This window comes from Polistes dominula, unplaced genomic scaffold (genome assembly GCF_049000335.1).
Source record: "Polistes dominula isolate Pdom_NZ unplaced genomic scaffold, Pdom_raw_medaka contig_77, whole genome shotgun sequence".
Classification (NCBI taxonomy): Eukaryota; Metazoa; Arthropoda; class Insecta; order Hymenoptera; family Vespidae; genus Polistes; species Polistes dominula.
In genome coordinates, this window is record NW_028301152.1 from 368,337 (window position 1) to 380,494 (window position 12,158).

A 12,158-nucleotide genomic window follows, 5' to 3' on the forward strand; every position below is an offset into this window, starting at 1 on the left:
TGTTGGTTTAATCAATCGATTCAGTATTCAGTGAATTTCAAATATTTATTGTAATTTGTTGTTGGAAAAAGCATTAATATTCTTTGAAATCAAGATTTGTTATTCTTGTTTCGTGCAGGTGTTCGTTAATTCCTAGTTATTTACGAAATTGCGCAAAGAGTTTTCTCGCATAGGAGGTATCTCACGTACATAGGTACATCGGTCGATCGCGTACGCGTTTCAATGACGAGAAAACCTGTTTCCTTGAGCGATTTTTGCGACGATAAAACAAGACGCGTCTTCGAGGAATCGACGGCATCGTACGCAACAAGTACGTTTACCCTCTCTGATTTGCAATGATCGCTCGCTCGTGTATATACGCGTATGTATGCACGCCTATGTATGCACGTACACCACACACATTTACGTTATACCTTCTTTTTGTACTATCCCTTTTGGCATAATCGGAAACTTACTTACTTTTTCGTTGCATCTTCTTTTTCTTCCGACTTCTATACGTCATTCCAATTTCGTTGCTGTCCATTTTTTGTTCTCCCGCTTGATCGATGCAAATCAACCGCCACTTTATAAAATTCCATTTACAAATTTGCGTGCAAAAGTAACGAGTAATTATAAACGACGATAGGATTGGCAAAACTTAAGTTGCAAATATTTTATTAAAAAAGAAAGAAAAAAAGCAAATACGCGAAATATAACGAAATATACAAATTCCAACGTAAATCACAAATTTAAAGGATAAAATCGCACGAAGAAAGACTAGGTTAAAGAGAGAAAGAAAGAGAGAGAAGAGAGAACTTCGAGAAAGTCCGGTAATTTCCGTGAGAGTTCAACGGCGTCGTTGATCGGCCCCGCTGGTGGCGCCGCCTGTCGCGTTAGAAACTGAACTTCACTGGTCTTTGACAAGGCGCGCGTATTCTTGAGTCGACTAGCGTGGGAGTAAGAGCAGTTGCCCCTGACGCTAAGACTGTCGACAAGGTGGTCGCTGGGACACCTTGTCAACCATTCGAAACGCGTCTCTTTCTTGTCTACATCTACGTCTCGTGTATTCCTAATCTACTATATCGTAATTTATACAGTTAAATCGTCATTCCAAATTTAAATTATCGTCGAACATTTTTTTCCGTGAGAGTGGTTGTTCTTTCACTTATTCGCGTACTTACTACACGTGCATAAATATATACGTATTCGATAGTGAATTCTTGGTGTTTTTACGAGTGTTGGAAAAGGAATAACAAAAAAAAAAAATAAAAAACGATATCCCTCGTTTTATTTGTTGTTGAGGAAAAAAATACGAGGAATGTTGGGACAAGGACGAACGAAGGAACAAGGTAGAAGAAAAGAGCGCGAATTTTGAAATCAAACGCATCGAGCAAGTACCTTCTTGCTGCGAGAAAACAAAATTACAAATATACGGATAAATAAATAAAGATAGGTCGATGTATTTACGTATACTCGATATCCTTCGTGAAGATTTGGTTCTTCGTAAAAACGCAAGAGTTGCGTTGTTGTGTATATATTATTACGGGAGTGCAGTAACGACTACATGTGCGGTGTTTGTGTAGTAGTCGACATGCGAGGATCTTCGTGAAGGAGCAACGTCCCTTCCCCTTTACGCCCTCGCTCTGGATACAGGATTAAACATGGGACTGGGCACTATCCTCGTTTTCTACATTTCTTTTATGTTGATCTACTCCAATCAGGCCGACGTCATTGAGGAAAGAGGTAAGTCCTTTTTTTTATCTTTTGTCTAACGAAAACAACGTTGCTTATATGTTAAACCAATGAAAAAAGATACGAAAGAACGATCGGAATGTGTAACAGAAATCCTTCCCATTCCATACTCGGTTTATGTTCATCGCGTACGTTTTAAGTATCGATAAAGAGGTAACAAGAGAGATTATAAAAATTCCTATTGGGTCTTTTGGATACATAATAAATGTGTCTTTTAAGTTTCGGTTTCTTGTTCGTTATTCCAAGAAAAGAGAATATAAGGAATAGCAAACATTACTGAGCAGGTGCTGCATCGTTTTGGTATCCCTACCACTGCCCGAACGAAAGGTTCGGGCATAAGCTGTCTGGCATTGTCAGAGAACTCTCTTTTCTAAAGAGATTTACCGACTTCTATTTCATCTAAAGATGACAGTTTCAAAACCTCTTCTTTTCCTTTATTTTCTTTTCTTTTCTCTTTAATAATAAAAATAACTTTTACCTATCGATTTAAATCTTCTTCTATTATTGTCTCTGTGATATTCTTTTGAAATTTTTGTTGACATTCGCTAACTGTCATAGTATGTAATTTAAAATATATAATCAAATTTCAATCAATATATCATCTACTACTAATTCTATTGGTATATACTAATACTATATAATAGATGATTATCGTACACTTATCAGGTGTTTTATTTGCGTTTTACATTGATCTTATCGACAATCTAATAAATAAATTCCACGGATTAATTGTATATACGTATTTCATATTGATACGAACTGTTCACGTTTGGTTTGCTCGATAAAAGATAAAAGGATAGTCCGATTATGCCGCTAAATGGCGCGGATTGACTCGAGGGAACGAGAATACGGCTTATTTATTTTTATACCGAAAACTTAACGGCGTCCTCCCCTTTTCTCTCGTCTTTCTCTCTCTCTCTCTCTTTCTCTTATGTGAATATAGTGTACGCACACCATGAGTTAAATATACCTTGTTAAACGACTAATTAGGCCTTAATAAGATCGGTTTGGCCAGAGCACTCGCATGAGAATCCAGGCCAATAGTACGGCATGTCTCGGTGGAACTTTTGATAAAGCGACGATAGAGTTGTTTCTTACAGTGACTACGCGAGTTATCTTTGAGCGTCTTCAAAACCGAAAACTTCTATCTTTCAAGGATCGCGATCAAGTAAATCCCACGAATGTCTACGTACACACAGATAATTATGACGTCCCGTTATTTAACATCTTTTTCTCATAGTTTTTGCATTGTGCGCTGATTTATAAATGTTCGTTAAGTCGTTCGGATATCCCCATAGAAATCAGAGAGAAACTCGTGATCGTTGTGGCAGGATCATCGAGGTATCGAATTCCTTTCTTGTCAACTTGTAGGAGAAAAGAATCTCACGGTAGAAGAAGAAAATCGAATCGAGTGGTCGCAAAAATGCGTGAACTAATAAGGGAGAGAAAAAAAAGAAAGAGAGTGAGTGAGAGAAGGAAAGGGAGTTACACGGCAACGGTGGTATAAAAGATTATACGAAGGATTTCTCGTTGAATTCTTGTTGAGGGTATCGAACGCGTTTAAAAACCGCCACGGCAGTCTCTACGAGGAGAACGAAGGAAGAAGAAGCAAGAACGCGTTCCCTCGCGTTCCCTCGCGTTCCTTAGCGTTTCCTAGAGTTCTCCAAGTCAACGACGTCTACTCTTCTCTACTATTCCTTTATTTTTCTTTACCGTAAGAAAGAAGGGCATAGAGGAACGTTAACCAACGAAGCATAAAATAAACGCTCGAATCGAAGTCTTCTGGCAACGTTTGTATCGAGAATCTCTTGGTATTTCTTTCGATCGTTAAAATATACCAATATATAGTTGCTAGTTTCAAATCTCTTCATCGGCTAATTTTGAAATGACATATAATATAGAATTAGTTGGTAACGTTCCCACGAATCGGTAACTAGTCGCTAGAATGTAAAGGGAACGAGTTCGGGTCAACACCACTTGAACCGATCCCGATGAGTACGATCGCGAGCAATGACGCATCGACTCGCGAATCGTCTTACATGACGAACGTTACCAAGGGATTTCATCGTCGTTAAGAAAATAGATTTATACAGGATTTCATTCTAAACGAGATATCATTTTGAAAGTATTTCTAGTTTCTTTTTTTTTCTTTGATTGATTGCTTAATAGTCAATACTAACAATAAGTAAACCGTTCTTTGAAAGTTAACGTTGACTTATCTCGAAGGAACTTTAGTAGGATTGGATGTTCAGCAATTGAGTTATCTCTGGCAGTACGACGACAGCTAGCAGCAATCAGGGTCGAGCGACAATGCATTCACCTCGTGCATTGACCACAATTTAATTCGTCTATGTATCTTCACCCGTCTCTCAACGAGACGCACATTTTTCCTATAATCTTTCGCTTTTTTTCTTTCTTTTCGACAATTCAAAAAAAAAATATCAATTTTTTGAGAAACGATTGAAAGAAGAATTTTGTACGTACGATGGTAGAAAGAAAAAATATCTGTAGAAAACCACGTGTCGGAATAACGTCGGAAGCAAGCAGAGAAACTCTCTTGGAGCCAATTACAAGGAACGCATTCACAAATGGTTATGGACACGAGCCTATATAAAGTAGGTGTATGTGTTGTACAAGTGTTTGTACCGTGCTTAGCCGTAATTGTTTAATGGATTAATGAAATGATACACCCGCCGAATCTAAGACCGCACAAAAAGCCAATTGTGTATCACCGACATTTCACGATTAGCCCGACCTATAAGATCTTGTTATAAACAAGAGGTACTGGTCCGCCACTGATATATTCACGTGCTTCTAAATTATTAACTCGCGGATTGACTCAAATTCTCTATCAATTCGTATAGATATAATGAAATATAATTTTAATTAAAACAAGCAAATGAAATTTTTCTATGAGAAAATAACGTGCTATGCAACTTAGGTCTTTCAATGCGAAAGAATCATTTCGTAAGCGTCTGTATGGCAGAAAAGGAAAGACGTTGGAATGGAATCTCTAAGCTGTAAGAACTGGAATAGATTTAAATCGAAGGACTTGGCTCGTTAGGCGCGAATATTCTTCCTCTCTTTCGTTAAAGAGAATCTCTCGTTGCGCGTGCCTAACTAGTTGCTCGTGTTAAGTGATAATCATTTAGTATGATACTACGAGGCTGCAGCTGCGTTCGCTCGCTTACTCGTTCACGTGTCGATGACTCACGACGATTTAGATTTTACTGATTTTACCTAAAACGTTTTCGATTTGTTCTAGTATTCCTTTAAATTGAGACCATGTAAGTAATGAATCATTATGCAATAACGACCTAACGATTAACATCTTAAACTAGATGCTTTACATTTCGCTATCGGATTGTTTTCTTGCTCGTTACGAAAATACAAAGAGAGACTATATTTCGAAATTATTTTTCGTAAGATTAAAAGAATCTTGAAGAGAGCCTAACGAAGACCGATAAAACCATGAATCGAGTTATTCGATCCTTACGAAGGAATTTGTACGTTTTATAATATTATAATATAAAACTGTAGGCGCTGGTACTAAGTTCAAAAAATATCATTCTTTCAATTCACCGTGAAAGAATATACAAATGTGATCTCTTGAGTAGAAGTCGGCTTTATGATCGAGTTGAAAAGTATTGAAGTTCAATGGTCGTCGCGACTAGTACGAGATGATGCATAATCCTGGTCGAGATATTCAAAGACATGTCTGGCGGGAGATTTGAATCGTAGAAATCATAGTCGAATTAAATCGTGTCTTCTTCTCAAGGAGCATGGTCACACATCGAGGGTCAGTCTAGCAGGAAAGGATTTGTATTCCCTCCCTCTTCTTGTTGAGACTATAGAGCAAAGAAGAGAAAGAGAAAAGGAAAGAGAAACGTTGGTCGTTTTATCCGTATGAAAAAGACGACGTTGGGAGAATTGTAATAATGCAAACTATAACTTAAGAATAATCGTAAACAAAGAGAAGAAAAGAGGAGGATGGAGTCTAGTTGTCGTTTTCTTTTCTTTTACTTTAAAATATATAGAGAAGAAAGGTGGGAACGTGGTCTTTGCGTGGACTAACTACGAGATTTAAACTAAAGACAAACCTAATGCTTTCCAATGTTTTCACAATATGTTACACCGATAGAAACTAGAGTAGTAGATTAAACGAATTCGATACGGTGTGGAAAGTAAACTCGCGATAAGTTAGACTTTTTCGGTCGTCTTCTTGAGCGAAGTTAGCTCGGTCGTCCAATAATACGTAGTGACTTAACACCAGCAGTACTCGAAGCGCCTCGGGTGCGAAGTGAGCATAAGTGCGAGATGGTGGAGTTTAATTGAGGTTGATGAGGGGTGCGCTCGTATTGGCCCGGAATTCAATGCCGCGATGATATTTCTTGCTCGCAGTAAGACGTCGTCTTACTTGGCAGGAATGCATCAGAAGTAATCGATCAAATTGCACGGTAAACGCCAAAAGGATTTGCAACTGGATGTAACTAACTTACAACTTCTCAGCTCAGCCAGACTCGTTCTTTGCATCCAATTCGTTTCGGCTTTTGCCTTAAACGTGACCTACCGTGTGTCGTGTGCTTGACTTTACTGAAATTAACGAGCCGTAAGATTTCTTTTTATTTTGCGAAAATAAAGAAAGACAAAATTATAAAAAGTCTCATTTAAAGCTTTAAATGATTGCACGAACAATCTGAAAATAGATAAATACGTTCTTTCTTTAAGGAGAATTATCAAAGAAATGTACAAGATTATGAAAATATAGATTGGTACGATAAGAAGAATTTATCGTAATCTGAAGCCGATGAAATCTACAGCAATTCGACGCTTATCATTTTTCACGGAAGATCTCTCTTTCTCTCTCTCTCTCTCTCTCTCTCTCTTTTTATTTCTCTTGTTCTCGCGTGACGTGGCCGTTCTTTAAATGTTCGTCTTGCGTCGACTACGAATACTTAATTCTTATCAAGCACGTTTTGTACGCGGCTCATACGATACGCGGCCTCTAAATGGAGGCGTTCCAGTCGCTTCGATAATCAAGTTGTCGAGATCCTACTAGCAGTAGTACTACATATATATTTATAAAAGAGAAACAATCGTAAAACAGATTTCGAAAATAATAATATAAAAAGAACATAAACATTGAAAGATTTTGTAAATCTATAAATGTTATAAAACTCAGACATATCTTTCGAAGAATTTCCTGACAATATACAGCTAATGAACGTCTTGGAAGAGGAAAAGACCTTACGACTGGTCAAGTGGGATTAATAGAAGAAACAAAAGAAGGAACATCATAAAATTTTCAAAGTTTTCAAGTTTCCTCTCGTTCTTTCTAGTTTACGGAATATATTTTTCTCTTTCTAACAGCATGTGCCAGAGATAGGGACTTGGTTGTATTCGATCGTGTTGGGTTGCGTGCCGCGGTTACGGAACAGGAACCTCCCTCTAGCTTGGAATACCGCGTACGTTTTACGTCCATCCTTTGCTACCTTCGACATTCTTACCCGCCCGAGCCCTGCGCATCCCGAGTCCTCTTCCATTGAGGCATAATAACCGTGCAGTTTCCCAGCGCGTCTTCAATGGGCGAAGATTGCATGCTACGAGACCTCGAGACGGTCCTCCTCCTCCTCCTCCTCTTCCCTCTTTCCCTCTCTCTCTCTTTCTTTTTCTTTCTCTCTCTTTCTTTCTTTCTTTCTTTCTTTTTCTGTTCTGCTCTTACACTTCTGCCGCGATGTTTCTTCCGTGGTCTATACTTCTTCTTACAAAACTTCGTGTCCCACGAAGAAACAGCAAAAACGATCTCGAGTCCAGCAGCACCTTTTCCACAAACAACTATACGTAAGTAACCTGCAACTCTGTCGTGATATTTTTACTTCCAACGATTGTTGTATCGTTTTTTTTGCTTTACCTTTGTTATTCTCGAGAAAATAAAATGCGGTACCGGTTGGTTGATCTACGAAGATGACCGTGTCTTCTACGTATCCGTTGAGTAAATTTAAGAGTAAGATCTTTAACGCGCCTGATTGTCCTTAATCTTTTCTTTTTCTTTTTGTTCTTTTCACGGTTCGTTTTAAATTATCGAAAAGAAAGAAAGAAAGAAAGAAAGAGAAAAAGGTTACTTTCGATAGAAATTCAAACTCACTGAGAATGGATCATCAACGTAAGCGAAAGATTTCTGTGAACCCGTTTAAGGTAACGTATTCCTGTATGGACAAGGAGTAAGCGCGAAATAAATCGCGCTACGTGTACGTGTAGAAGCAAAAGAAGCGAGAAACGAGACACATTCGTTCGTCTTTACGGCTCGTTCCTATATGAGAAAGAGAGAGAGAGAAAGAGAAAGAAGTTTGTATCAAGTTTGCAAAGATGGCTCCCTTCGTTACCAAATGGGGCAACCAGTCTTAAAGAAAACAGTCCAGATATGTCTCCAGGGACTCAACGATGAGACTCTTCCGAAGTAAACCTCGTCGAATCCTGAGTCCAGCGTCGCGAGCAAAGGTGAATGTCCAGCCGTCGTCTTCATCTTCGACTCGTCGTGAACACCATCAAGCAGACTGGAAGAACAAGTGAACTCCAGTTCCCATTCCCGTGTACCTATCCACCTAACATCTCGACGAATCCACCTTCTTCGAGGCCATCGATCGCCTTACGGGATAAATCTTCTGAGAATCTCTGTTTATGGGGGTTACTCTCTAACTTGCACATTCTTTTTTGTCTATTGCAAATTTTTTAGAAAATCGACCTAACCTTTTAGAACGAGCGGATGATATTTTTAACAACATGAATAAAATTTTGTCAATTACCTTTTAACAATTTTTAATCGTAGTAATTTTACGAAAACGCGTAAAAATGATTGTTTGCGAGTCACCTGGAGAACATACGTTAGCAGTGTGACAATGAAGAGTTCCTTACACTCTTTCTCTCTCTCTCTCTCTCTCTCTCTCTCTCTCTCTCTCGCATCATTTTTCTTTGGCTGAAGGAGAATAGGGCAAAAACGCTTGCCACATGGCTCGTCTGTAAAGTCCTCCCTCGCAAAATATACTAACACAGAGACGGAAAATAAGAATAAGAAGAAGAAGAAGAAGGAACGAAGTCCTCGAGTCGGTCGGCCGTTCGACACGCCGTATGCGCGAGGAAAATGGCTCGTCCATGAAGGATGGCCACGAAAGAGAAAGAATATATCAAAGCGTAGGGTATTGTAAAGACTCGCCACTAGAATTTCGAAGCAGGGGGTCTAAGAACGATGAATGGATCTAGAGAGGGGCGGAGATTTGAGCTGCTGGCTATTTCAATGAATGTCAGGAGGAGAGATAGGGAGAGAGAGAATGTTCAAGTAAATAGTTGCATCAACCTGTACTATCTTGAACTCGAAGTTGAAGAAAACACTACTACGAGGACTCCTCTGTGTTTGTAGGTGGCACTGAACTTGAAACTCGTCTTCGCGGAACACAAAAGAAGGTGGGGAAGATGGCGTCGCGTAGTTTGCATGCACCTTGCGGTGAGACTGCGTCGCGCTTTTACGACGTTTCCGATTGTGTCTTTTTTTTGCAGGAAATACGGAATTACGTTACTTTGAGATCTTGTAAAATCAAGTGACGTGTCCTAGCTTGAAAAGAGAACATTAGACATAGTAGTATGTAGGTTTGACTTGTGTGCTCGATTATAATAGGGCAGGGCAATATGGAATTTTCTTAGAATTAGTTTATTCGCCACACCCGTTGCACTTGCAGAAATCAAACTCTTATATATGGACCATGTTACTTCGAATGAAAGATTATAGATACAGCCACGTCCTTGATGTTCAAATTTAAAATTATTGTAACGACGATAATCTTGGTTGGTTTTGAGAAAGATAGAGAGAGAGAGAGAGATCGCGACCACCCATGCAGAATATGTCGAAGAGCGGGAACAGGAGCGTGTGTAGGAGATACGAGTTTGTCATCATGGCGAAAGAGAACCACCATAGCGCTCCACCGAGGATATAATGTTACACTCTGATAGTCGTCTTGGTGTGGGAAAGCCGCCAAGATGGAAGTGCAATAAGAAGTGGTAACGCGTATACCGTCGTACTGGGTTCATAGCAGCAGCATCATCAAGAGAATTGTGGTTAAGGAATACCGTAACGGCCAAGGCACATGCAAGGAGAACACGATATTCTCGCGTTGTCCTTCTTTTTTTCTTTTTACTTTTTACGAATCTCCTCTTGTCTTCTAATATTTTAAATATGTCAGGTAGAATAATCGATGCAACAACGTGCGTGCTCTCCTCTATCACACTTGTCAAATTCTCTTTGGGATTTATTTTTATTTCGATAAATTAATTCAAAGGGGGAAGTTCAAACGATGCATGACCACGAATATACGTATCTCGTTAGAACAAAAATTCATTAAAAGTTTTTACCGTTCGTCGTTTAAATATTCCTTGTATATGTGTGTATTCCTTTTCTATATAGATGACGTTCCATGTAGATAAAACTTTCCCACGAAAAGCTAAGCACTAATTTAAAAGAGGAATACACTTATGGGTAATTTTTCTACTCCTCCTGTATACTCTGAAAACGGCACATTTCTCGAGAGGCGGTCTTTTTTTTTTTATCAAACTCTCATACTGTTTTGCCAAAACAAAGCCGCACGCGAAGTTGCTTTCATATGCGGCAGGAGATAGTCCTCATCCTCTTGTTATTTCTTTTGGAGAGAGAGAGAGAGAGAGAGAGAGAGAGAGAGATGGATCGAAAAGGCTTGGCAACGCCGATGTCGCAGCACATGTCCAACTTTTTTCTTACCAATGTTTTTTTCCAACCAGCCAAAGAAGCTTCGTAACGTCCAAAGAGAGCTTTCACTCTTTAGTTTCGCTCTTTTGACGTCGTAATGTGTAGAACGTAAATCCGCGTGAAATTACGGGCAATCGCGAGCCACGACCGATGCGATTAATCGATTTCGATTTGATCCGTGACTGGAATGATAACAGTATCATTTTTTTGTTGTCTCTCTTTTGAAATAGCATCTATCCTACTTCTTCTTCTGTTCGTATCACCCAAAAAGTTTAAAGGCCAAAAAGTCAACGCATAAATTAATCTAATAGTATAAGCTTCTTTTTTTCTTTCTTTCTTTCTGTTTTGCTAATCCTATTATGAGAAAAGAAAGACTCGTTGACAATTCTCATATCTTCGCACGCTCCCCAACATGGTTTCTTTTTTATTACGCACGCTATGCTTTAGCGATTTATATCCACGTCTTCCATTTTTTTTTCTTTTCTTTTTTACTTTACAAAGTCTTTTAGTGTTAAAGGGTCACAAAGTATTACCAGTCTAAAAGCTTTAACATGTGCGCGATTTATTTTTTTTTCTTTTTTTTTTTCTGTTCACGGTCATATTCTACGCAACAAGACATATTACATATGAGTATATGAAATTAAAATTTAATCAGGGTTCGAAAAACACACTAATAGTAAATACGAAAAAAAGCTATGAAATACACACGACGGTTAATAACGTTTACAAGCTTGCGCAACGCATTCTTAATAGAATAAAAACGAAAACAATAGCATGTATGCATCGCCCGAAGAAGGGTAACGCGTAAGTATAAACAACATTAAACCACTGAGAAACCGTTGTTTCCATAAGTTTAACCTCTACCTTCCCTTCCCTTCTCAGTCGTCGTTCTTCTTAGCTTCCGACCAGACGTGTTTAGGTATGCTCTTCTATTATAAGTATTATACATTTATATTATACATTTTTTTATATCACATATCATCTCATTTGCATTAGATTACTTTTCCGATATTTCTACAATAAGAAAATTTTTTTTAATAATATATAATATGCTTAACTCTTATTCGAATGTTTGGATGATTATCAAAAGATTCGAACGAGGCCAATGTAACACCTTTTACAACGTTGGTTCGTGTGTCACCTGGTATATAGAATTTAGATTCAACTTTGTTAGGTAAGTTACAGTGCTGATGTGAAAAGAAAAAAAATATCTCATGATGCTGACTGAGAATTTGATATGACGAATGAAACACTTTGTTTTTTTTCTTTTTTATTTTATTATATATTTTATTTCGTTTGTCAGATAAATAGGGTAGAACAGATAGGGTGATGATACGAAAGAAGACGAGTTGTAAATCGAGTCTAGTTACGAGCTATTCTCCTCTTACCTTAGCTTCTTTATTTTTTTTTTTTTTTTTTAAAGATTCTTCCTTCAAGCGGAGATATACGTTGGCTGGTGAATGCAATCTACATGGTATCGAGAATGTATTGTACATGATGCGAACAATGACCAGTGACTGGGTCTTTCGCCAGTAGCCAGACCCCATAGAAAAGCCATACATACCTGTGTTGCACGGATCACTTCAAGTCGGAGCCATTGGGGAGCGCGAATACCAATGACGAACCAACCTATCTACCATACTATTGCATTCTCCTA

At 38.5% G+C, this 12,158-nt stretch overlaps 1 protein-coding gene and 1 long non-coding RNA gene across 2 annotated transcripts in view; both read left to right on the plus strand.

The window, feature by feature from the left end:
* The first annotated feature begins 933 nt into the window (after nt 1–933).
* The window catches only part of Egfr (epidermal growth factor receptor), a 108,822-nt gene continuing 97,597 nt past the window's right edge, over nt 934–12,158 (plus strand). Inside the window, exon 1 of the mRNA XM_015329895.2 lies at nt 934–1,722. Within this exon, the coding sequence (XP_015185381.1) occupies nt 1,641–1,722 (82 nt within the window). The 5' untranslated portion in view covers nt 934–1,640. The remainder of the gene's footprint in view (nt 1,723–12,158) is intronic.
* The window catches only part of LOC149030632 (uncharacterized), a 39,004-nt gene continuing 33,481 nt past the window's right edge, over nt 6,636–12,158 (plus strand). The window contains exon 1 of the long non-coding RNA XR_016178443.1: nt 6,636–7,572. This is a non-coding gene — a long non-coding RNA (uncharacterized LOC149030632). The remainder of the gene's footprint in view (nt 7,573–12,158) is intronic.